Source organism: Plasmodium coatneyi, chromosome 3 (assembly GCF_001680005.1).
Source record: "Plasmodium coatneyi strain Hackeri chromosome 3, complete sequence".
Lineage (NCBI taxonomy): Eukaryota > Apicomplexa > Aconoidasida > Haemosporida > Plasmodiidae > Plasmodium > Plasmodium coatneyi.
The window spans coordinates 151,433-177,389 of record NC_033558.1 but is presented as its reverse complement, the minus strand read 5'-3'; the positions used below and the strand labels follow the sequence as shown (position 1 = coordinate 177,389).

At 45.1% G+C, this 25,957-nt stretch overlaps 6 protein-coding genes across 6 annotated transcripts; 3 read left to right on the top strand and 3 right to left on the bottom strand.

The window, feature by feature from the left end:
• Window positions 1–294: 294 nt before the first annotated feature.
• On the bottom strand, window positions 295–4,679 carry PCOAH_00004240 (RNA-binding protein; the record flags this gene model as incomplete). The annotated part of the gene is made up of 4 exons (XM_020057239.1): window positions 295–348; window positions 516–649; window positions 765–862; window positions 1,027–4,679. The coding sequence occupies 4 exons, from the start codon at window positions 4,677–4,679 to the stop codon at window positions 295–297; spliced, it is 3,939 nt and encodes a 1,312-aa protein (XP_019912859.1).
• A 1,904-nt stretch (window positions 4,680–6,583) lies between these two features.
• On the top strand, window positions 6,584–11,269 carry PCOAH_00004230 (Serine/threonine protein kinase; the record flags this gene model as incomplete). Its single annotated transcript, XM_020057238.1, has 1 exon — window positions 6,584–11,269. One exon carries the CDS (start codon window positions 6,584–6,586, stop codon window positions 11,267–11,269), a length of 4,686 nt encoding a protein of 1,561 aa, XP_019912936.1.
• A 1,392-nt stretch (window positions 11,270–12,661) lies between these two features.
• On the bottom strand, window positions 12,662–15,585 carry PCOAH_00004220 (Uncharacterized protein; the record flags this gene model as incomplete). Its single annotated transcript, XM_020057237.1, has 2 exons — window positions 12,662–14,043; window positions 14,244–15,585. The coding sequence occupies 2 exons, from the start codon at window positions 15,583–15,585 to the stop codon at window positions 12,662–12,664; spliced, it is 2,724 nt and encodes a 907-aa protein (XP_019912911.1).
• A 2,917-nt stretch (window positions 15,586–18,502) lies between these two features.
• On the bottom strand, window positions 18,503–19,690 carry PCOAH_00004210 (Uncharacterized protein; the record flags this gene model as incomplete). Its single annotated transcript, XM_020057236.1, has 1 exon — window positions 18,503–19,690. The coding sequence occupies one exon, from the start codon at window positions 19,688–19,690 to the stop codon at window positions 18,503–18,505; it is 1,188 nt and encodes a 395-aa protein (XP_019912988.1).
• Window positions 19,691–20,846: 1,156 nt separating this feature from the next.
• PCOAH_00004200 (3-demethylubiquinone-9 3-methyltransferase-like protein) lies at window positions 20,847–22,090 on the top strand (the record flags this gene model as incomplete). Its single annotated transcript, XM_020057235.1, has 2 exons — window positions 20,847–21,800; window positions 21,899–22,090. The coding sequence occupies 2 exons, from the start codon at window positions 20,847–20,849 to the stop codon at window positions 22,088–22,090; spliced, it is 1,146 nt and encodes a 381-aa protein (XP_019912961.1).
• A 929-nt stretch (window positions 22,091–23,019) lies between these two features.
• PCOAH_00004190 (Uncharacterized protein) lies at window positions 23,020–25,585 on the top strand (the record flags this gene model as incomplete). The annotated part of the gene is made up of 6 exons (XM_020057234.1): window positions 23,020–23,311; window positions 23,576–23,627; window positions 24,253–24,585; window positions 24,767–25,040; window positions 25,164–25,403; window positions 25,529–25,585. 6 exons carry the CDS (start codon window positions 23,020–23,022, stop codon window positions 25,583–25,585), a joined length of 1,248 nt encoding a protein of 415 aa, XP_019912981.1.
• Window positions 25,586–25,957: the final 372 nt, after the last annotated feature.

Sequence of the window (25,957 nt, the reverse complement as noted above, 5' to 3'; positions counted from 1 at the left end):
AACGTAAATGGAACGTACTGTTGACGAAGGGAGAAAAGCATCATTTGAAAAATTTTTTTAAAGCGACGTGGGAGGGAAAAAAAGAAAAAAAAAGTGTCCTTTTTTTGTTTAGTGTTTATCACCATTAAATTTTTTTTTCTTATTTTTGCGCCCCATTTTTTGGCTCATTTTTAATTACTTTTTTAAATCTTCAAAAGGTACATAAAAAAAAGGAAAATATGAATGTGTGTCGTAAAACAAATAAATTCGATGCGGTAAAAAAGGAAGAAAAAAAAAAGGGAATCCTGCGCTATGCTAGGCTTTCTTCGTTTGGAGGACAAAGGCATACATGAAGTCCGGGTTGTCGATCTGCAGGGGGGGTAACGAATGGAGGGGTGCAATTGTGTAAAGCAGTTATGTGGAACAGTTATGTGGAACAGTTATGTGGAACAGTTATGTGTGGTGGCCACGATGGTCCTCACGCTTGGCAAGGTGACCACTTTGCCGGTTTTCCGGTTTCCCGTTTGTGCACTCACCCCCAGGTCCTTCAGGTAGTCCTCCTTCATGGGGACAATAAATATGGTAAAGTTCTTGTCGATGATGACGGGGATGTTTTTCTTTTTGCTAAAGTGTTCGCAGATGTGCAGGAACTTTTTCTTCTGTTTGACGGCTGCGGGGGGGACAGGTGATGTGTGACGTCACGATGAATAGATGTGCTTCCTTCCACTAGGGAGGGTTACATAGACACGCCACTAGGAACGCGTAAGGGTAAGCAATTTCCTTACTTGGTCCCAACTGCCAGACGGAGTAATCGGTGCAGGAGTTCCGAATGTTCATGAGATTCTGCACGTCACTCTTCGTTTCGACGTTCAGCTTGGGGTAGCTGCGGGGGTGAACAGGTGGCCAAAAAAAAAAAGATGAAAACAAGGGAGATGAAAACAAGGGAGATGAAAACAAGGGAGATGAAAACAAGGGAGATGGACTAAGTAACAACGCTCATCGGTCCTTCATCGCTCCTAGACCTTTTCACGGCTGTTGGTCACTTACATTTTCAGCTCCGGATTCCCGTCGTAAAAGTTGGAGATGAAGTCACACTTGTACTTCTGGTTAACGTAGAAGGAAACGGTTTTTTGAATATCGTTGTAATCGTTCAGTTCTATGTCATCCAAGCTGTTGAAGTCACTGTCTGTGTTGTCTTGTGCATGGTCTCGAATGGTGGCACCCTTGGTGAGGTCACTTGCTGAACCTCCTCCTTCCCCTGGAGAGTTGTACCCAGCGGCATCCCCACGGTCCGCACTTGTTCCATTTCGGCTTCTTCTCCTCTTGTGCCGTCTATGGTGGTAATGACGGTGGTGATCGTCGTGGTGGTCATGGTGGTACTCGTCATGGTGGTGATCATCATGGTGAGAGTAATCTGGCGTGGTCATTCCCTTCCTTTTGGAAGACCGTCTCGATTCTCTCTTATCGTATCTTGAATGGTCGCCCGGACCACGTGTTCTCTCACTGGCAGAGTTACCATTAGGATAAGAGTCAACGTGATAAGATCTATATTTCCTCCTATGCAAGGATGTGCTAGGTGAACGTTTTCCATCCATGTGTGGTCTTCTCTTTACATTGTAGTCATCCCACTTATCCGTGGCATGTCTTTTAAGGCGCATCCCCCCTCCTCCGGTATAACTTCCATGATGACCTTCCTTCTTTAGGAGATGCATAACCTTTGAGTCGATAAACCCAGTGTTCCTCTTCTTCAGGGTAGACTCTAACCTCTCTTTAACCTTCCCATTATCGTAGGCAAGTGCATCTAACAACCTTTTCCTAGTAAAACTGACCTTGTGTTGTTTTCCTTCCCATTCGCCAAAAGCAGAAAAGTCTATGTTAAGCATGCTATTATTTGAAACCTGCAATCCATACAGGTGGTTCCTCGCCTTAATAGCGTCAGACACATTGCAGTACTGGAGGAAGAGACAACTTTTGTCAGACACATATTTTACGTTTTTCAATGGACCAAAATGCATGAACATGCTTTTTAGTACATTCGCTGTTTGGACAAAATAACTTCTTAAAAGGTTTCCTACCCAGAGACAGACGTTGGCTTTGCTCGGGGCAGAGAAGGTCACTTTAAAATTATTTTTCTCCAGCGCTTTTTTCACCTCCACGCAGCTCTTAATGGTTCGGAAGGTCAGGTGAGCATATCTCTTCCCGGGGGGAGGGTTCTCCGCCTGGTCCGTTTTATCCACTTGATCCACCTGCTCCGTTTGATCCGTTTTATCTGCCTGTTCCACTTGCTGCACTTGTTCTATTTGCTCCGTTTGATCCGCTTGATCTACCTCCTCCTTGGCCTTCCCTCGCCTCTTCCTCTGCTTGGGTGCAGCCGCCTTCTTCGCACCCCTACGCTTGGCCCCCTTGGGTTTCTCCTCCGCTTCCTCCTTCGTTGCATCTTCCCCATTGAGTGCACCTTCCCCGTTTGGTGCTTCCTCCTCTTTCTTGGTTGCTTCTTCCACCTTGACGGGAGCATCTTCTTCCTCCACCTTGACGGGCGCATCTTCTTCCTCCCCCTTGATCGGCGCATCGTCATGCTCCCCCTTGGTGGCATTCTTAAAGAGCCTCTCCTCGTCCACCTCGACGGAAACAAAGAGGGAGACCTCCACAGAGAAGTGACGCATTTTCTCGTTCTCAAATAACCCACTAATGTATTCCTTCAGTTTGTTCTCATTATCCAGGTGGTCTGGAATGTCCGTTACGAGCAAGTATCGGTTAAATATTTTGGCTGACCCAAAGGAGTCTACAAAATCGAGGTGATTCTTTTCCACAGATGCATCTTGATCCCATTCTAGAACCTGTTTTGTCTTCCTATCATTCCAGGTAGGATTGTCTACCATTTTATTTTCTTCACTGATCCCGAACGGGTTGTCCTCATTAAATGGGGTGTATTCGATTGGCTCCTCATTCTGGAATGATTCCCTTTCGGGTGCCAGTAGCGGGTGCTGGTATCTACTATGCTTAACTGTTCTGCCGTATTTTGTAATTTTCGGTGGTTTCATTGTGTGGGCTGAGTGAGGGCCGTACTCCTCATGGTTGTTGTAGAGCCCATGACCAGTAGGGTAATCCTCACTGTTGGTGAGGTTCCCGTAGGACATGTTCCCACCATGGTACTGATCGTTACTAGGATGGTATTTATGGAAGCTGTTGTTATAGAGAGGTCCTGTGGAAGCGGTCGGTAAGTCCCTGGAATGGGGGATGATCGAAACAGGGGGGTGGTTTCCTCCAATCGGATTTGTCATGCCCGTTTCACCGTGAGGGGGGGGAGGCACTCCCTTCATGTGTAGGTTCCTACTAGAGGTCGGAGGTTGATTGGAGTAGGATACATAGGGTGGATTTCCAGGGGGGGCTTCAAAGCTGTTCTTTTTATACATGCCTGAATGGAATGTGTTGGGAAAATGATCAGTTATTTTTTTTATCGTCACGTGGGGGGGTAGCACGCTCCTATTTAGCATTCTATTTAAAGTGCCAATACTCCCTAGGTGGTTGTTGGGGTGGTTGCTGAGGTTGTTACCTGGTGGGTTGTTGGGGTGGTTATAATGAGGGTAGGGTTCAATATGGCTACCCCTGCCCGATTCCGTAAACGACTGGTTATACAGAGTTCGTGACGTTGGGGGAGGAGGAGGAGGGGGGTGCTGCACATAATTAGAAACGTTATTGAAGGTAGGCATGTCGTGCAGGGTGGTCTGATCCGGATGGTGGTTGTGCATGTGATTGTTCATGGGTGCCTTCTCCTGTTGATTGAAGGGCAGTTCAGACGGAGGAATAAATTCGTTCACCATATTTCCACTGGAGGACGGTGGGACAAAGAACGTGTTGGTCTTCACATGTGGCACCATCCCTTTGACTTGACTGTTGTATGGAAAATTATTACCCACTCTGTTTTGCTCATGTGTGGGAACCGTGTTCAGGTAATATTTCCTATTTTTATATAGCTTTACGGGTGTCTTTCCGTTTTTATAGTTGGTTAATCTGTTACCATGCGAAGTGGTGTAAGCACCGTTGGGAGTTCCCCTCACTTCGCCTGCGTTAGGAGCGTCATCCCCGAGGATACCAACGGTATACTCCCCCCCTGCAGATGCACCACCAATGCGGGGATCGTCTCTCCTTTCCTCATACGTCCCGTAAATGACTTGTATTCTCCTATTCTTAACCTTTAAATTATCGAGAAATTCCTTCGCCCTTTTGGAGCTCCTAACCGAATTGAAGATTACGTGGACCCCCTCATTGTCGTCTATGAAAGAGTTTTTCACTTTCCCAAAGACACTCATGAGGGAGGTTAACCTCTGACTGGACATGTCTGCATAAAAGTTCAGAAGAATCACTTCTTTGTTTAGCTCGTTTTTTGTTTCAATTCGATCGTATGGTATTTCGTCCTCTACCACTTCTCCTTCTTCCTCCTCATCGGACGTCATGTTATTTAGGATGTTTTCAATTTGTTCGTTCACTTGGGTATCGTCCAGGGGGCACTCCTCCTCCTCCTCCTCATCGGAGGGGTCTTCCCTTTGTTGCGTGCTCTCTGCGGCATTGTCTTCCTGCGGAGCGTCTTCCATACCGTCCCTCCTCTGTTGCTCCTCTTCATCATAGTCGATGGCATCTTCCTGACCGGCAAAGTTCTTCTCCCTTCCTTCCTCTTTCGAGTAGATATTTTTAAACCACATTTTGCCTCTACGGGGTTCCCATTTAGGGGGTTACGGCGCTTGCCACGTGGCTGCGGCTGTGTGTGCCCTCCTCCCAGGCTGCTAATCTGCCCCTCACAGGAGGAGAAACTATATCGAACGGAATGGACAGCTGCCCTCTTTATTAGAATTATCTTCTCCTTCTTGCAGTGGTGTTTTATTTTGTATCATTGAAGCTTCATCATAAGGGGTAGAATACTCATCCGTTAGGGGGATCTGCAGGGGGGAAGGATCATACTTCTTGGGGTGACCACATGGTCGGAGCGAACTAAACAGTGTGCGTAGCAGGTAAGGAATCTGTTCTACACTAACGGTTGTGTGTTTCCCTGCTTGTTCGCACACGTAATGCGTTTCTACACTGGCACGACGAGCCTACCTGCACAGGCTCATGAACATTACGTTCTATCGACTAAGGAACCGCAGGGGAAATAAAAAGGGGACGCACAATGAAGGGATGGAAGAATTATCTGTAGGTGCTAAGCGTTAGCATAACTACAATGCAAGCAGTTGCAGTTGAAAAAATTGGGTAGCTCATTTACGCCACGCTTGTAAAGCAAAATGGGCAAGGCGTGTGGCGTGACAGCGAAAGCAATGTTCGCCTGACCCAGTAGGAAAAAGAAAAAAAAGGGGGAAACACAAAGTAGGATACGCAATAAGTGAAGCACAAAGAGGAAAAACAAAGTGAAAAAGGAAAAGCGGCTAAGCATTTACATAACAATGACGTATCCAAAACATGTGCTAAAAAAATGAACTGCGTTTTATATTTATACACTTGTATCCGCATATGCTTTTTTATAAAAAAAAAAAAAAGATTTCTTTGAAATTTCCCTATAAAAAGGAAATACAAAGGGATGTAACAGTTGGTTTTTTTTCTGGCCAAGGGACTCTGCAGTTTTTTTTACAATTTTTTGCATTTATCCTGTGGTACCTTTTCTTTTTTCTCCTTCCGGCTTGCTTAAGGGACGCCGCGTGGGGGAGGGGCATCGGAAAAAGAAAAAGAGAGGGATCCATGCCAAATTGCATAGGTGCTGTATACACGTAGTTACAAATAGGCCACCGGCGAACCGCGGGTGTATGTTGACATGGCACCAGTACCGATCCACGCAGCGGTAACCCGAAGGGAGGAAAAAAAAAAATGGCGCAATCGGATACTCACGTGGTAGGGAAAAATAATAATACAAGTAGTAGCCCGTTTGGCGTTACCGCTTGGGCCGTTGCTGCGTGTTAGGCTCTAATTGCCTGGCCCTTAAAGGGGCGGCCTTTTTGTGTGTCCCGTTCAGTGGCGTCACTACCTTCGCCCCAACTTTGTAACCATTTTGAAGGTATAAAAAAAAAAAAAAAACGAACAAATTGTAGAGAGCAAATGTGATTGCGTGAGGGCTTCTCCTTTTTTTGTTGAATTTTTTTTTTCCGATATTTTCGCAGAGGCAGAAAATAATTTAGGGGGGAAATAGGAGAAGCGAAGGTGCATTGGGGAAGGGCGCCTGTATATTTTTTTTGCCAAACGGGAATGGCTATGAAGGATCGGTAACAGGGGAACACACGAAGGGTTACAACTCGAATGCGTTAATCGGAGGGGTGGCTATATGGTCGTGTTGCGATTGTGGCTTTTTTTTTTTTTTTTTTTCAATGTGCGGAAGGCGATTTCCCCCGGTGTGCATCCTTCAGAAGATGCCCCCTCACATGAGCCTCACCCCACAGGAGCAAGGAGAGCCTACACAACGTTGGGGGGAAGAACAGATCGACGCACAAAACTCCATTAACCCCGACTTCGCCAGTTTGATTACCTTGGAGAGGTGCACCCAGGAAGGCAATTACCTATGTGAAAAGGGGGGAGTACCACATCGTTATGCTTCGGCCACCACCACCACCACAAGGACGACGAAATGTTCCACCAACGTTGCCAGTCGTCTGAATTCCTACTGGGGATTCAAAGCTACTCCCTTGATGAGGGAAAAAAAAAAAGAAAAAAGAAACATAACAAGGTTATATCAGAAGGAAGAGGAGACGGAGTACCATCTGACAAGACAGAAAAAGGGAACCATTTCAATAAGTACAGCTCAATTGCCAGCAAATTTGAAAAAGTAAAACGCCTGAACCATCCTAATGTGTGCAGTTATTTCAGTTTATGTCGAAGGGAAGATGACTTTGTATTGTCCTCTGAGTACTACTCCTTATCCCTGTATGATCTGCTGGGCGAGGAAGAAATGGACCTGATCAATTTTAAATGCGTCAGGAAAGCAATAAACAGAAGAGCGGTAAATGATTGCTTGAGTTTTCCCCAGGAGGGAAGCATCTCCAGGAGGAAGCTCATCGATGCACATTCTATGAAAGAAATTGTTCGACAAATCCTTTCTGCAGTTAACTATTTACACTCCAAAGGAATAAAACTTTTAAACCTAACGTTGAGGGATATTCTTGTAACACCCAAGGGGGAAGTAAAAATCCACAACTACTGCATGTCCTACTTGTTTGGTAGCTACTGCCGTGGTGAGACTGATCAGTGTGACAATTTTTTTAAGAGCACATTGGGGCGGGTCCCCCCGTTCGAAGCAGAGACTGTCACCAATGTGAAGGGAGAAGAAACTGGTGAAAAAAAGAGGTTCAAACGGATGAGTATCCCCCGTGCAGACAAACAGCTTGTTAGTCGGTTTGTTGGTAACCCTTTGTACTTCCCCCCTTTTTTCTTGCTCAACGATTTAGCGAATGGTAAAAGGAAAGGGTCTTCCAAATATGACGTCTTCAAACATGTGGATGTCTTCAACGTGGGGATTATCATCCTACAGTTGGTGAACGGAATATTTGACTTTGACTTCCTCGTGAGGAATTGTGAACCCATTTGTGGTGAGTCCACCGGGGGGAACCCCCTCTTGAATGAACTTCACGAAGTTTTGGGGACCCTCCAGCGGATGCGCCAAATGAACGAGGAAGAAACGAAGCCACGTGGCAGACACCCCGATGGTGATGAGACTTCCCTCTATATTGACAAACCAGCGGAGGGGGAAGACACGTTGGAAAAGGTGAAGGCCATCTTTGTGTTCCTTCTGTATACGAAGGTTTATCACCTTTTTGCGGAAGTCGATCCTACGCAGGAGGTCAGCCTCCTAGACATGAATGTATACGTCCTCTTTCGCTCATTTGGGAAGGGGGGCTATCGTGGTGGGGTGGGTTGCATAAAGAAAAAATGCGCTAAGAATAATTGCTTCCATGCCAACCTGCTGACCTACCGGGTGGTGAAGAGCCACATCGAACTGCTCTTCAACGTCAGCGTAAGTGTCCGATTCGTCAAGTGGGTCGAGAAGATGTTGTCTGAATTTTTCACTCTGCACGTGTTGAAGCAAAACGTGGAAAAAATAATGCAGGAAGAGGGTGCAGAAAATGAGAGGATTTTTTTTTTTAACCTTCTGCACAAGTGTTTGTCTTTACGAGGTGGTGAGGAACATGGTTCCTCTTCGCTCCTTTCTCACCCGTACTTCTATCCACGGGGGGGGCACTCATCCATTTACCCGCTAGGTGCTAGTGTCTTAATGGAGGAGTGGGGAGAGGAACAATCACAAGGGAGGATTCCAGAACAGGGGGTTCCTTCCCCAAGATGTGATGATCCATACCCCATGAAAAATAACAACCACGTGGTGATAACCCCCCAACAGGGAGAGACACCACCAAATTGTCTATCCCATTTGAGGGAAGAAGAGAAATTCGAACCAACCCATTACAACCAGTACGCAGTAGAATACGTCAGAAGCAATGTCAGGGAAGACCAACTGGAGAGCAAACATTTTATAACGACGAAGGACATACATCTCTGGTTTGGTATGTTGTATAAAATGGACTTTTTCAACGAACTGCTCTACCTAAATGGGGTTAACAAGGCATGTAGCGTTTTGAAATTGCCTTACATAGTCTATACAAAGGAGAAACAGTTTTACGAGTTTTTTTTTTTTCGCTTTTTTAAACTCCTTCTGTTGGGGAGATACGAAGGCGTGCTTAACGTGTATTCGCACTTCGTCAGAGGGGACTCAAATGTAACGTATTCACGACGAAGTGGGAGGTTGAGGTGTACCTACAGAATGGTGAAGTGTCGTGCGGATTTGTTCACCAGAGGGAGCTGCACAAATGGATACACCATCTCTGTGAAGGGGAGAAAATTCCTCATGGGTAAGAAGAGCAAACTCAGTAGGATCATTCATCGGGGTGTCATTTCGGTACAGACGAACGCATACCCGTCCGATGGGGTGACGGTTACCAAACAGGAGCAGCGTTATGGAGGTGTTACCCCAAATAACATGTCTGAAGTAGTAACACACGAGGAGGGTACTGCCCATTCATTCTTTTTCAACATTCCCACGGAAGAGAGATATACGTCTTTTCCGTTGCGCGATTGCGGCGCGAAGAAAGTGCTTGGGGTGAGGCTGGTTGAATTTTACGATGCGCTGGAGGATGCCTATAGGTTAGTCCAGTCGAAGGTGGACAGGGATGGATACAACCCATTGAACAAGGTGACATGCGTGTATGAAAAGGATCACTCCTTCCTGCACCAGTATAGCCTCCACTTAAAACTGCAGAAATTGCTAACCTTCGACCCGCTCAACAGTGACGAATTAGAGAAAGAGGTGAGGAGAGGATTTCCAGGACACATGCGGGGGATGGCCTACCTGACGCTGCTTGGGTATAGGTACTGTTTACTGGTCAGACAGACACCGGGGAAGAAAAATAAAATGAGACGCTTAATTTGTGAGGCCCTTTCTAAGGGCAGAGCAGAACTGTCCGTTAATCCGTCAGGAGAAAATTCGTCACCAAATTGGGGATCCAAAGGGAGGATTCACGAGTTGAATGGAAACATAAATGGAAGATATGATAAAGCTTACAATGGGGGAGATGAAAAAGAGGGGACTATCCATAATGACCCTTTCGAAACAACCAAATTATCGTTGAAATATTTTCTTAAAAGACGCAGGCGATATAACGACCTGGTGGGAAGCCCCCAATTTGCGAAGAGAATACTCACGTTGGAATTACTACTTAGCATAAAATTGGGGGTAAGAAATAAACACCTGAGGAGTTTGCTCCTTCCATTATGTCTACTCTACTATGATAGTACATACTTATGTTACAAGTGCACCAAGCGGGTGGTGCAGAAATATTTGCTGGATCTATACACAAGTGAGAAGAACTGGCGAAAATTCGCCTACACCTTTAATTGCCTGCTAAGTTATTACGCCCCCGAATTGACTTTATTTTTTTTTAAAAACGACATCAACGTGGAGAAGGTGCTTTACAGTTGGGTGTGCTCCCTATTTGCAAACTTCTTCGATGCGCAAAAATTCTTTTGGTTACTGGATAGGATTCTTACTCAGCCAAGATGTTACCTTTTTTTTGTCTGCTTGAGCATTTTGATTTATCTGAAAAGGCACATTGTTATGAACATGTGCAGGGAGAATTTTTACAAGAATATATTTTCGCTAGCTTGTTTGGTGAACCTAAATTTCGTTTTGAAGACCTCCATGGATATGTTTAGCAGCTGCCCGATGTCGCAGTTGCAGTTTCCCCAGGTGGGGTGCGGCCTTGATGAAGAAACGAACATCCATGAACGGGCGAAGAATCCCAACAATAATGCGAACCTGCTTGAAAATGAACGGGCCCATATTAACTACTTGCCCTATCTGCTCGGGGACGCCAACTGGGTGCGCTATTACGTGCATAGGGATACGTTTAGGGTGTACAGGAAAAAAGGGGGACAGGTTCCCTCCAAAGGGAGGACAATTTTAATTAAAAATGGATTGGTTAGTAGGACAACTGAAACAGACAAATTAAAGAATGAAAAATTAGAACTGAAAAAAACAAAACATAAAAAATTAAACGATGACAACAACTGGGGGGAAAGTGGCGACTCTGCCAACTTCCTTTCACCAGCGGTCACGCGGGAAGATCAAAGAGGAGACGCACAAATGGCCAACGCAAAAACGCGAGGCGTTGCGCATCACTGCGAATTATTTTTACGCAATTACAAGATAAACAAAAAAAAAAAAAACTTAAGTGAGTTCTCTCACTATGAAACGGACGTCGTGACAAATTATAAATGTGAAGATAAAAAGATCGGGGGGGGAAAGAAAAAAATAAAAAATGAAAACAACGGAACAAAGTGCGTGTACTACAAGTTAACAAATAAAAAAGTTAAGAAGAGATTCAAAAGGGAAGATCTTGTTAGGATGTGTAACTTTCCCATGTTTCCATTTGTATACGTCACAGACTTGGCGAACGAATTATCTCTTGATAATTACATAATTATTGATATGAGATCCCCAGAAGAATTTAAAAAAAAAAGACTAAAACATTCTGTGCATGTTAACACGTTTTTAAGTAACTTTAAAAAAGGAGTTTACATCAACTACACTGATGGTAGTTACGACGTGGACACCCACTTGAAGACGATTATCCTCACGTTTAGCAGCTCCACTTTCGACTTTGATGCCATTTACAATTTTTTGAACTTAAAAATTAAGCGTATCACCATTCTGTGGGGAGGCTTTCACTGCGCTTTTAGTGGTTTGCCGGCGAGTTGTTTTACGTAAAGGCAGCGCAGGGCATACCTTTAGTGCCACGTTTAATTGCCTTGGGGGGAAGTTTTACCTGACTGAGCTAGCTTTTTTAAGCGACGTTTTTACATATATATATTTTTTTTTTTCTTGTTCTGTTTGCTCTTGTGGGGAAGATTTACCTGACCCAGCTAGCTTTTTTCATCACAAATGTTCCTTTATTCGATCTTCTTTTTTTTTTTTTTTTTTTTTTTTTCGTTTACACCGTGCACACCAAACTGCGTGCACTCACACTGTCAAGAAAAGCTAACCCACGTGAAGGGGCCTCATCTTCTTCGCTAATGGAACGAAATTGTATGGAGGAAAAAGGGTGGCATACACCAGGGAGACCCCACAGGGTTGACCTTGGTAAGCTGTCTACCATCGACGTTAACATAGGGGGGACACTTGAGCGCTTACGAGTGTGGCCATTTGGCTTAACGTTGTAACATTTCGTCGTGGATCACCTCCCGGATCACCTTCTTGTTTCTCATTCGTCCTTTTGTCCATGTTTCTCCCCCTTCGCTTGAATTACCCATTCAGCGCAGAAAAATTAGTCCCGTACTCGTAATGGGAGAAATAAATTCCTTCCCCCCCCTGTTCCCCAACGTGGAGCGGGAATTCGACCGGTTGATCCTCTTGGCCAGGCGTCTATAATGTACAACTTGCGTTTCGCTGGTTCCGCTTCGTAGCCCTTCGTACCGCTTCATTTTTTGTGCTCACGTAGCACACCTTCCAATACACACTGCGCTTCAATGCTCCATTATTTTATTATTTTTTTTTTTTTTTTTTGTCCTCCATTTTGTACATATCGAAGCAATTTTAATTAAAAAGAAAAAAAGTGGGATAAAAAAAAAAACAGAAAAAGAAAAAAGGCGAAATTATGATTTGTTTAATTCAACAAAATGGGGCTACAAACCAACTGAGCGAACTCGAACTTCCATTGGGGCCTTTAAAATTATGTACCAATCCAGTAAACGTGAGGGGAACACATCGGATGGGAAAATAAAATGGCGAAGCAACATAAAAAGGAATGACGGAGAAAACAAATAAGAGGATAATATGATCCATAAAAATGATAACCCTCTGTTGGTAGGTCTATCGTCAAGCAGATCGTCTGTCGCGTTCTCGATATATGTCATTTCGGGAACCCTTTCTCCAATCTAGTTGGATTGGCTAGAATTAACAAAGTGGAATATGTACGGGGAAATGCCTTTTAAAAAGTTGTAATCTTCTGTATAGAGGGGTCGGTCAATAACAGGTGGACGAAGTTTGTCTACCTAAATTGGCAGCTCGGCACTTGGCCTATCATCATCACCATTTCCCCCCCCTGTCTCTTTCCTTTTTTTCATTCATCCATCGTCATTGAAGGAGAACAAGAAAAAGGTCTCACTTGTTCATATTTTTCCTAATCAGCTTTTCCTTCAGTTTGGACATTTTCTTCTCCCAATTTTCGCTATCGTTGGTTTTATTTTTTTGAGCAGAATACTTCCTCGAAGGTGTGTCGGCTGCGTTGTACACGTAACGGTCTCTTTCCATATGTACCTGTTGGTCACTGTCGTCATGGATTTTCTTCGGCAAGTGGTTGCCACTGCCTTCGTTTTCGTTTGAGTAGGGCCTCTTCCTGCTTACGTTTGGGTCCACTCCATTAAGTCTTTTTTTTAAAGGGTCGTGTGATGTGTTGCCACCCTTGGGCATTCTCGGCATGTTCCTGTCGTTTTCAAAATGTCTCTCCCTGTTCCGGTTCCATTCAGCTTCTCTGTTACGATCACGATCCCGCTCAGCTTCTCTATTCCTTTCCCTTTCTGCCTCCCTATTTCGATCTCTTTCCCTTTCTCGCTCTGCCTCTCTGTTTCGGTCTCTTTCTCGCTCTCTGTCTCGTTCCCTTAAAGTTTGTCTATCCCTGTCTGCTTCTCTTTGTCTATCCCTGTCTGCTTCCCTTTGTCGATCCCTGTCTACCTCCCTTGGACGATCCCTGTCTACCTCCCTTGGACGATCCCTGTCTACCTCCCTTGGACGATCCCTGTCTACCTCCCTTGGACGATCTCTATCTACCTCCCTTGGACGATCTCTATCTACCTCCCTTGGACGATCTCTGTCTACCTCCCTTGGATGATCTCTGTCTGCCTCCCTTGGACGATCTCTGTCTACCTCCCTTGGATGATCTCTGTCTGCCTCCCTTGGACGATCTCTGTCTACCTCCCTTGGATGATTCCTCTCTCTACTTCTGTCCCTTTCCATGTTCCTTCTTTTCCCCCTTTCACTATCGCCTTCCCGTTCCACATCTCCTGGTCTGTTTCTCCTCTCCAGTTTGTCCCCTTCCTCCTTGTTCCTGTTATCCCTTTCTCTATCAGCACGCGGAGGTTCCCCATTTTGGATGTTTTTCCTTCCATTGGGGTGCCTATTGTCTTTTTTATTTCTTTCCTCATGATGTTTGGGCCACCGTTGATTGGTATTTGAATCCTTGTGCATCTGTGAGGGGGGTTGTTGCTCCTTCTCACGTGAACTTGGTCTGCCTCTTCCGTTCGCTGGTCCTTCTCGACTACGGCTTATGGATTTCTTGGGTCTGTTGGGCTCTTTTTCTTTCGAATTTTTTTTTTGAAAATTATCTGAACCATTTTTGTCGAGATTTCCTCTGTTCGGATTTTCCCTTTCATTAGAATGGTTTTTTCTTCTCCCTCTATCAGGTCTAGGTCTGTATGGATTCTCCTTTCTGTGGCTCTGCTGCTTCTCTTCTATCTTCCTCGGGGAGCGTTCCTCCTTGATATCACCTTCGTGGGTATAGACACATTGGGGCGATGTTATAAGCATGAAGTTAAAAAATAGTGCAAGAGTGGTAATTGTCTCTCATGCACGTAGGAACCATCTACACAGGTACAAATGTGTATCGAATTCAATGAATGGTTCGAAGGTGTATACACTTGCATTGCACGTTTGTCTCTCTCCCGTTTCGTTTCTTTGGTCCTATTACCTTTTTGGCGATTTTGCTTCGTCTCTTCCTTCGGTTGTCTTTCCATTTTGGACTCGGGGCCGCCCCGTGAGTCCTTTTCGATAGGGGATTCCTTTGCGGGTTTGCAGGTCGCTTCGTTTAGGGGTTCCTTCTCATCATGATCATCTTTTTCTTCCTCCTCTTGTTCATATAATTCTTCTTCTTCATCATCCTCCTGGTCCTTCTCGTCCCCTTCCTCTTCAATGACATCGTTGTGCTCTTCCTCCTCATTTGCTTCTTCCATTACATGGGTAGGCGTACTTCCCCCCTCCACGATGACTTCCATGTTGGCCTCCTCCTCGGTGCCTCCATGCTCTTCCTCAAGCGACCCTTCGGCATGAACACCTTCCTCATTTGTATTGCTACGTGGGGAAAGGTTTTCACCTTGGGGCTCATTCTCGGATTTGCCATCCCCATTGGGGGTACTATCCTCTTGGAAGGAAATGTTCCCACTATCTGCACTCACCATTTTATCGTTACTGTTATGATTCATTTCGTACCCCTCCGGATGATCCTTTTCCTCCTCCATCGTGTTGTTACTCACTTGTTGGTCGTTCGTCTGAACAGTCCCCTTCTGCCCTTCCTGCACATCTTCTGATTCTCGTTTTTCCTGGTGTGTGTGTTTATTGACTGGGTTGATAGACGGATCGTCATCGATCGTGGTGCCTGCCATATCGGTGGTGCCCTCTAACGTGTTAAGCGTCGCTTCGTTCATTGCTCGGGCGTTTCTCCCCACATCGACCAGCATATCTGCAGGCTCCTCTGTAATCACATCGGTATGTTCACCAGGGAAAACATCCTCACCCACGTCCACACATTCATCTGCACCTCCATCCGCAACATCATTTGCGCTTCCATTGTTAAGTGCATTTTCCTTTTTCTTCTTTTTTCTCTTCCTCCCTGGATCGCTATTCTCCAATTTCAAAAATCTGCAGATCCGCTGCTCGATATCCGAATCGTAATTGGATTCATCGGAGGAGAAGTGAATATTGTTACCTAAGCTGGACCTTGACTTGAAGGAGGAGGAAGAATAGGAGGAGAGGTAGTTACTGTCCGGTTCCCCATTGGGGAGAGTAACTTTCCCTTCCTGATTCGTTCCCTGTTCTGAGGTTTTTAGCTTCTGCTCATACCTCTTCTGCACTTTGCTTGTCCAATCTCGTAGATTAACAAAGCTTGTGTTGCTCACTTTTATCTTCCTCTTTCGACTGTGTTTTTTTTTATGGCCATCACAAGTGGGGTTGTGTTCTCTGCTAGGAGAACCCAGCTCCATCGGTTGGAAGTTCACCTCTTCCGCTTCCATGACGGCTGTGCAGGTGGTCGTCATTTAGTTCGACTACTGCGGTGGGGAGGTAGATAAATTCGTGTGTGCAGGGGGAAAAAAACCCTATGGGGAAACGCCTTCCGCACGAATAATTCGTACAGGCAAAGGCTGCTTCGGAAGAGGGCCACCCTCTTATAACTTCATCGGGATGGCCTTTCCTTCCCTGCAGTTGTCGTGCTTGTCCAGTGTAGCTTTCGACGCGTGGACGCTATACTATCCGTTTAAGCGGTCATCCCCCCAAAAGAAAAAAAAAAAAAAAAAAAAAAAAAAAAAAAAAAAAAAAACACCGTTGATGAAAAAAATTTGCACAGTTGGCTATTACGCGTGTGTGTAGCGACCTAGCCTCGCAGGAACCACCTCGGTGACGCCCAAAGGTTAATACACTTGGGCGACAAAACAGGTTTTACAAAATTAATGGAGAAAGCTAAAAAAAAAAAACAAAACAAAAAATTCTTCACACTCCTCAAGCGAGGAACATTTGTTGGCTAAATTATATAGATGACACGTTACCACCAGTAGAATACCTTACGAATAAGGGTCTGTTACCCCCCTTTACATTACACCTTTGTGTTTAATAAAAAATGTTCGCTTTGTGCGAGGGGGCATGCATGTAGGTGGACAAACGAAACGGGGAAAAGGAATAGTTGCGATGGAGTGACGAAATAATAAAGAAGGAAACCCTACGGCGTAGTGTTACAAAGACACTGGGGCCATATAAAAAGCTTCACGTATCAAAACGCGCTGCAGCATTTTTGCGTGTTTCCTTTCCGTGAAGGGATGTATCCGTTCACACATATAGTTTACAGATGAGTTGGACTTAATTGTCCGTTTGGTAGTTATATTCGTTCGTCTAAGTTTGGCTGTAAAACAACTTTCGCGTTGTGCTCAACGCGATGCACGGTGCAGGGGTTAAAATAACGATGGGTAGGATAAACAAATAAAGGGCTCTATAGTTAGCATCGCCCTAGAATAACATTCCCCCGCAGGGTTGAAAAAAATGCGGGGCATGTGTGTGGGGGGAGGTTGGCACATATATATATGTAAGGATGACACAAAACTGTGTCACGTACTTTTAGTTACTTTCCTCCCCCAAGTGAAGGCACAGAGATAAAGCACTTTTCGCCGTTGGCCATTCGCCCGTGCGAAAATACGTATGGGTAAAAAAAATGGGGATATGAAGGGACTTGCGCATACGCGCACGTGAAATGTCGAATTGTGAGAAGCATGAAGAAGGTTTTTTTTTTTTTTTTCCTTCCTTCCTATGCTATTGGCGAGGGTTTATTTTGAAGGAAATACTAAAAAAGCGTGTGAACTGACAGTGGGCCGTGTCAGTAGAAAAGGGACGTAAAAAATGGGGGAACGAACATTTGTTCCTTCATTGCATTGCATTTCTTTTTTTTTTTTTTTTTTTTGTTTCGTTTTTGTTTTGTATTTTTTGGTACTTATTTTTTAATTTCATTAACTTTTTTATTTTATTATTTTTTTATTTTTACGCGCCGGTTGGCTGTGCATCATCTTGAGCACTACTCACCTCCTCGTGGGGAAAAGAGGCGAAGTGTTTTCAAATGGGGAAGAGGAAGGAATACAAAAAACGTGCGCGCAAGAAATGTGATGAAAATTGTTGTTTTGGGGAAGCCTTTCACGGTGAAAAGGGAAAAGAAAAGAGGCAATCCGCCCTAAGTAAAAATCGCCCCTTTTTTGCTAGGCGCCAATGGGAACGGGGAACATGGAGCACATATGAAGCATATGCAAGCATATGGAAGGTGACGCAATGCAGGGGGTACGGCTCATAAATACATGAGTATGTGCACATAGCCCTGTATGCTTTACCTTGCGGGGTTAAGTTAGCAAAAGGGCAATCGTCCAGCAGCGCTGCGTTGGGGGAGTGTTATATTCTGCTGGTTTTTTTTTTTTTTTTTTACGTCCCTTTTGGCGAGCTACGCGTTGTTAAAGTTTGTTTGTTTCCCCCTTGGGGTAGAGCGTGCCCCTCAGCGTAACAAGGGAATTGCACTGAGGACACCTTTTTTTGCGCGCATATAACGGCGCGTGATGCCTTCCATAAAAAAATAATATGGTTAAGGTTTTCTTGCGTTGGGAAAAAAACAAGCAGAGCAACAGCATGTTAAATGCGCGCACAAGATGGCCTCTCCTTACGGTGACGCATCTCATTCAGGGCGTGAAGTTCGACTTTGTTCCCCTCCTCCTTTTTTTTTTTTTTCCGTTATCGTGATGGGGTCCCACACTGGCAAAGCGATAAGAACACGCCGTTTTGGCGGCAGTTTTCACGACAATTTCTGCACACAGTTTTGAGCGCGCACAGGCGGGATGACTTCCCAACATGGAGGATTCTCACGGGATCTTGCTCACGTGGGGGAAGCTACACGTGTGTTATAAACACGCGCCCAATGTGCAGGGATAAATGGATACACAATTTTGTGAACAAAAAAATTGAGTTATTCGTGGAAATGCAGGTATGGCAACGAAAAAAAAAAAAAAAAAAAGTGAAATGTGAAGGGCGATGTGAATTGGTCATGCAACGGGTGAGGGACGAATTGTTTTCGCTTTACTTCGCATTTGGTTTCGCGTTTTTTTTTTTTTTTTTTTTGCACAAGGTGGGCACCTCCGAAGGTAAATTATGGAATGCGTGGAAGAGTACCCATGGAGGGGAACGTATGTGGGTACAAACCAGGACCATCGCGTGATATGGCTTCACGTACATGTGTGCGTCTGTGCACATTGCGGGGGGATTATCTCGCCAATTGGTTTTGAGTACCTTCGCGTAATTTACTTTATGTGTCCGTTCGGTCATCCCTCCGCATATGACTGCTTCGCACACTGGCGCAGCACCACAAGGAGGGATGCACACCTGGCTGGGCCGCAATAACACCGAAGTTTATAGTTTATACAAGGGTTCCCCGTATCAAGCAACGTTTCTGTTTTTGTTCCCAATTCCCTTCTGGTGCATGTCTTTCCAGTCGTCCCACTCTCTGTCCTTGAGTTCCTTCTCGCTTTCGTTGGAACATTTTTCGTAGTCGTCTTCCTCATCGGTGCCGTTTTTCGCAGTACCGTTTTTCGCAGCACCGTTTTTCGAAGCACCGTTTTTCGTTCCCTCCCCCTTGAGGGCGTACTCCATTTCGATTTTTGCACACTCCTCTAGCGATATGGTGGGTAAGTTATGTGCGGGGGTGAAGACGAGGTCCCTGTAGTAGTTCCTCATTTGGGTCCGGTCGGCAAGAGGCATGTTCTTTTTAATGGTGAAAAGCCAGGGTTTCTTCACGCCATCCTTTGGGTGGTTGCTCTGGGGGGTTTGCCCATGATTTGGCTGCTTCGGATCGTGTGTAAGCTGCCCGTTTTGGTGTTGCCTGTTGCGCATTTCCAGGACCTCCAGCTCCGTGTCTATCAGGTCCAGCATGTTAAGCGTCTGCAGGCATTTGCACTTGATCAGGGAGAGGTACACTTCCCTAAGTTGTTCCTCCTCCATGTGATTAGCGAAGCTGGAGTGGTTACAATTTTCAGAGGCACCTTTCTTCACGTTCGTTTTAACCATCTCATCGTAGAAGTCCTGAAACTTCTTTTCGTCCTTGGCTCTTTTAACCTTTATGTTTCTCCTGTTCATGGGATGTGACGCATCCCCGACTTCATCCAGGAGGTAGTCTTCCACTGGAGCTATATTATACAAATTTACCACGTTAATGAATTCAGCAAAGTACAACTTTGCGTCTTTCAACCGGTCGCTTCGTATATCCATGCTTATGGTTTCGTAGCATAGAACCCCCAGTATGTATGGGATGAGTAGGAATTTCAAATACGACGTGTTTATGTCGTCTACTTCTTCATTTTTGGAGAAAAAATCACATGTGCTTGTGTACTTTGCGAAGAGCTTAAATGCGTAAATAAGTTCGTCTATTATTTCGTCTTTGTTCTTTATCGATTTTTTGGGGGAAGTCCCTACTGCGGTGGTGCCATGGAGCTTTGCAAACTCGAGAAACTCCTTCTTACGAAAGATCGACTCGTACGTGCTGGGTTGCTTGCTGTTTTTTACGATGTAGTCATCGAAGAGGAGGTACAGCTCGTCGTAGAGGACTGCTGCGTTGTGCGGTTCCCCCATTGTGCTTGCCAGGCGTCTCCTTGCGAAATGGCCTTATAGATTCGATCGCCCTTAACTTCGCAATATGGTGGGAGCTGCGGGTCAATTCGCCGCTTTTATGTTTCAACTTGTTTAGCTTCTTCAATTTTTTGTCCTCTTTTTTGTCCTTTTTTTTTTTTTTTTTTTTTTTTTTTTTCTCCTGGGTATTTCCCAACTTGCAGCGCGCCCAATTATTCACACCTATGGTGGATTTTTTTTTCTCCCCAGAAATACGAACAAGACTCTACATAATATGAGGTATTCGCCAAGGCGGTTCGAAAAACGCTTTACCAAACGATGACGGTTTGGGAGTGGCCCATTTTATATCCCCACGGATGGCCACGCAGAGATGCTACAAACGCACCAACAACAGCGCCACTGAACAATTGGTAAAAAAGTTTCGCAAAGGAGACTTGCGCGAGTTGGAAATAAAACGTTGGGGACATGGCGGGAGGTGCATCAACCCTTTTGAAGGTAGAGCCAACGGGGGGGTGAACAGAATTATAATGTTAACCATTTTATTGTGACTGTTAGCGGCAGTGCGTTCGTGATTTTTTTTTTTGTGTGTGCTTGAAGTCGTTCCTTCTGTGGATCTGTTTGTGCAGCAGGGCTTATGCGTGGAGCACACGGCATTTGTTCCAGTCCACCACATAGTGATGTGTCCCCCCTTTTTGTTAATCCGGCCAGGCGGACTCGAACGACGCAAGGGTATGGTCACTACATATGTGCAGCACCATTTTGGAGGAAAGCAGCACGGTGGAAGAGTCATGTCGCCGGATAAGTGGGAATACCTGCATATGGGAGGTGTCAACGGGGAGGGCACATCTGAAGCGGCTTAATATAGCCTTTTCCTTTGGAAAGAGCCTTCGTGATAGGGCCCCCATTTGGGTAACCCTATAACACTTCACTAAACCCTCGGGAAGTGCTCCTCCTTCATCTTTTCTGTTTTTTTTTTTTCGCAAAGCTACTATACCATGTGCGACAGAGCTGTATGTACTTGCCCACGGGTCAAAACGTAGCTTCCGTGCCTCCTCAGTTGGTGAGTTTGGGAACCTTATATTGTCTGACATAGAGCAGGAAAAAAGGTAAAAGGAACTAGCAGAGCAAACAAGACGGTGAAGCTTCCGTCCCCCCAGACATGCAGCACCTACTAGGGGGGCTTAAACCCAGTGGGGGGAAAGCTGCACATGTAGGGAAGGCATTTCTGCACAGGCAGCAGCGGAACAAAACCTTCGACGAGAGAGAACGGTCCTTCTTCGACCAGATGCACAGCGAATGGTGGAATGATAAACGGAAAGACAAGCGAACATGGTGTGACGTACTTTGCAAAGTTGCAGGGGCAAACACCTACAGCCTTCACGACTATAACAAGCACAGGTTCAACTTTATCTGCAAGAATTATGAATTCCTTTTTTTCGAGAAAATGAAAGAAGGGGGGAAAGGGGAAAATGAAAAAAAGGAAGACATTACGATAAATGTTCTGGATGTGGGTTGTGGCGGAGGGATACTATGCGAATACATGCGGAAGAACTTTTCCTATTTTTTTCTCAAGAGTGATATAACAGGACGAGGTTCAGGGTGCAGTTACGTGCCCGGGAGGAAGGTTCATATAAACATCGACGGGATTGATGTGTCCAGTAAGCTGATAGATGTGGCACGCAGGAGACAGCAGGCCGAGGGGGCAGACTACACAGGGATGAGTCATTCCCCCGAGGAAGTTCCTCCACATATAGGCAACAGAACAGGACACATGAACCACAGGTCATCCGATCAAGAATCGAACTGGAAGAATAGCCAAACAGAGAACACCCCATGGAACAGCTCAGATGTGCACATAAAACAGAGGTACTATAACTGTGACATAACTGACCTAACAGAGTGGAGTAAGAAGGAGGGAAAAAAATATAACGTCATCGTTTCGTCCGAAGTGATTGAGCATGTGCCTAATGGGAAGAAGGAGGAGTACGTTAGGTGCATTAGTCAGTTATGTTCCCCCGAAGCTCTGGTTGTCTTTACAACGATCGACAAGAATTTGCTCTCCTATTTTTACTCTATTGTGCTGGCTGAGTATGTCACCGGGATGGTGAAAAAGGTAACTATTGAAATGCTTCTAGGAGGGAAGAATACACTTTTTTATTACTTTGCTTGCCTGCTTGTATTAACTTCTTCTGTTTTCACCTCCCCCCCCAGGGCACACACCACTACGACCAGTTTATCGGATCAGACGAGCTGAGTGAGCTCTGCGCCCTTTTCGATTTACAGAACGTGAGCACGGAACATGCGGTATACATCCCCTTTGTACGAGATTACTTTCGCACTCGTTGGCTGAAGTTGCTTTATTTGTCCGCCTTCGTTTATCGGGGGGGAGCCACGGAATGCTGACTCCAAGTTGGAGCGCGCTCCCAAGTTATGTAATAACCCCGTGATATGAAAAGACCTCCCACTCCATCCTGCTGTTCCTATTTTGTGTAGCTGTTCACTGTTTTGTATATTTTTTATGGCTTCACTTTGTTGCTTCATTTGTTCCTTTTGAGGATGTGCAAGGGGGGTCGCGGCACAGTGAAGGTTAGTATGCCAAGCCACAACGTGGCGAATTAATTTTTCTTTTTTTTTTTTTTTTTTTTTTTTGCAAACCTCTCTTTTTTTTTACAATAATTTTGCCCTTCAAATGGGAAAGAAAAAAAAAAAAAAAAAAAGAAAAGGATCCCCAAGAAAATAATCTCAAAGAAGGTTCATCCAAAACCATTTATTTTTAAGAACAACTGCGGGGATATAACAGTACCGCTGCAGAAGGGAAATTTTATGCGTACCTTAGCCAACCAGTGGGATGCAGAGATAATTGCTCGCTCCGGCGTTTTTGCATGCTCACTCGAACGCACGGTGGATGGTGGGAGGAGAAAGGCCCCTTCCACCCCGTGATGGTTCACGCTAAGAGTAACTCTGCTGGTCAGCGGTTGAAATGCTGCTATGTGAGTAGCCATACATAACTGTATATATGTATAGGAAGAGAGTAACACCTACCTGGCTAGCGGCGCTGCAGAAATAATTGTGTCAGTGGAAGGACGTCCCTTTGCTCACACGGACGTCAATGCGTAGAACCATCGACGCGGCGTAGGATACTTCTGCCCCACTTGGCGCATGCGAAACGAAGGCACACAGGAAAGAACAGCAACGCCAAAATAGCGCAAAGATAGTGAAAACGAAGAAGCCAGACAAACTGTAGAATTAAACAGTCGAACAAACCATACAGTCCTAACTATAGGTAGTCCTATCCAGACGAACGGAAAAGGCTTTTTCCACCTCCGCGCAACATGTGGCCCGTTGTGATCCTCCTCTTCGGGGGAGGCATCCTGTTCGCCAAGAAGGGAATGAATTACCTGAAAAATCAGAAGATAAATCCCGGCAGTAAAAATTTCTTTCCCTCCTCTGGATTTAACAGAAGCTTAGGGAGCCTTTTTTTAAAAAATGACATGAGGGGTTTTGAAAGAAACATGTCCAAGTCGGAGGCCTACAAAATACTGAACATAAACCCGACTACCAACCGGGAGAGAATTAGGGAAGTCCACAAACAGCTGATGCTGAAGAATCACCCGGACAATGGGGGTAAGTGTGGTAAACAGGTGCAGCGGTGGAGCGGCAGAACGGCGAAGCGGGGCGACCTGGGTGTTGTGCCCACGTGATAATTGGTGGTTTAGCTATCTGGTAAACGAAAGGCTGGAAAAGCTGATCCACCTGTGCATCGCCAATTATCCTTTTCGATTCGCACGTCGTTCCAACTATGTAGGTATGACGTCTACATATAGTTACACATGTATTTTTTTTTTTTTTTTTTTTTTTTCCTTCCCCGGTTGCCTTTCCAACCTCCAGGCTCCACCTATATTGCGGCCAAAGTCAACGAAGCGAAGGACGTTTTGCTAAAGTAGCGCTGGGGGGAGAACGTACCTTGCACACCCTTCCAGATATTCAAGTGATTCAGGAGGATAAGAATATTTTCCCCAGCAGGATCCACCTTTTTATTCGCTTGCTCTTTTTTTTTCCCCCCTTTTGGACAATTTTTTCTTCGCGGCGAGCAGGAAGACACGGATGGGGGGGAGGACGGAGAAAGGATTCTACACCGACGGAATGTCACATGGAATGTGCACCCCTATATGTGGAAGTAGCCGCCCTAGTAGGAGAATGGAAAATCCAAAGGGTTTTCTGATGGGCTACTAATTTTAGGGCGGATGAAATAAAAAAAAAAAAAAAAATCCTCTGCTTGATGGAAAATAGAGGGAGTGCCCATCTCTTCCGTCTGACATCCCATTTTGCGAGAATTTTTTTTTTTTTTTCTCACCATTTACCGCGATGTGTTTGAAACTTATTTGTACTTCTTCTATGCATTTCCGCTAGACTTTTTTTTGTGTCCCTTCATGGGCTAATCGTATTTTTAACGTCGCTGGTGAAGCATCTGTGTAGGAACAGTTGGTGTGAACCGGCTTAGCACAGTCGTCGGGGTGAACAAAAGTTGGTGTCAATTTGTGATAATTCCCCCGAATGATGCACAGGCTGTACTCGAAAAACCTCACGGAAGAGAACATCGACGAGGTGATCGAATCGGAGAAAGCAATAAACGAAAAACTGTCTCTCGAAAATGAACAGATAAAAGAAAAAAACGGACAGATACAGCGTCGACTGTTGAGTTTTATCCAGGACAATTTTATTTTTGAAAGCAACTCAACGGAGGATGTGCATAAGTATAACGGGGTTCTGCTCTCCCTGATTGAATATATGGATCGTCTAAAAATGGTAGACTGCTACATGAGGAAGGAGACCGATGGGCTTCTGGAGGAGTTTTTCCGTTGCGTTAAGGAGGCTATCGTAAAGCAAAGTAACTTGTGGTATGCTGCATGGCCCAACTGGGTTATTCATTTGGTGAATTCCTCCCCGAGGGTGCTACTGATGGGGTAGACGTGATAAGCGATTAGGCACTCCAAATGTAGGAGCTACTAAAACCGCGCTTGACCCTGTATGAGCACGAACATACATACCTGTATAAACGATTAATGTCCCCTCCCGAAGTTACCTCATCAGGGAAGACATGAACCAACTGAAAATCAGCGGAAAGGAAGAAGCATTCCGGAAGCACGTGCTAGCTCTGCGGAAGCTGTACGAGCATAACAGCGTGCTCCGGGCACAGGTTGCTCTCTTCAACACATTCAAACTGAAGGACGAAAATTTAATTCACGTGGACTTCGAACAGCTACAGATAAGGTATAAAAATTTAAGGAGTAAAGGCACCTGTCTGGAGAAAAAAATTGAAAACCTCAATCAGAAAATAAAGCGATCGACGGAGGTAAGTGCAGGGTGGAGGTATCAGTACATCTGAGTAGAGGTACACGTGTGAATATAGCTGGATAAATTTAACCATGCCACAAAGAATGCCTTACCCTGCTTTTCCGCTGCTCCCTCACCGCAGAAAAAGCTGCACTACGATGAGAAGAACCTCTACCTGGAGAAGATACTGCAAGACAAGCAGACCGCGCTGGACGAATCGCAGAGTGCCATATGTAACAAAAAGAAACTTGTGAATGAACTGAAAAGGAAAAAGGATGAATCCATTAAAAAGTACAGCGAAGTGGAAACGAGCGTCATTACGAAAAATGTATTCGAGGAATTTCACGAGAAGAAGTTACACCTGGACAGATTGAAGGAGAAGGTAGGTTTTGCATTGGCAATTTATTCCTTCCAGGAAGCTATACCCTTACGGAGATTCCCTCTGTATGGGGAACGCTTCAACTGGGATCGCAATCACCACTCAACCCGTCCGTTCGTGCACCGCAGCTCGAAGAGGTGAAACAAAAGTATGAGCGCTTGCAGAAGGCTCACGAGGGGGAGTAAGAGGGGACCAACAGGACACACACATAAACACATGCAATACACATGGACACACCTTCCTGCGAAGCGGAAAAGAACATCCCCACTTGCTATCCAAAACGACATGCCTCCCTCATTTCGTTTGATTGCGTTCCACCTTTTTCGGGAGTATCCCATCCTGTTGGACACCCGTCCTATTTATTGTGTCAATTCTCTATTCCCATTTTAAGGGCGATTCAGAAAGTTACGCTTTAAAACAAAGTTCTTTTCAAACGAAAAAAAAAAAAAAATAAATAAATAAATAAGGCCAAACAAATAGTGTGCGTAGGTATGCACAACGTCGCGCAGGGACACACACGTGGTCGCTCTCATTGGAGCAAACAAAGTCGTGGTGTT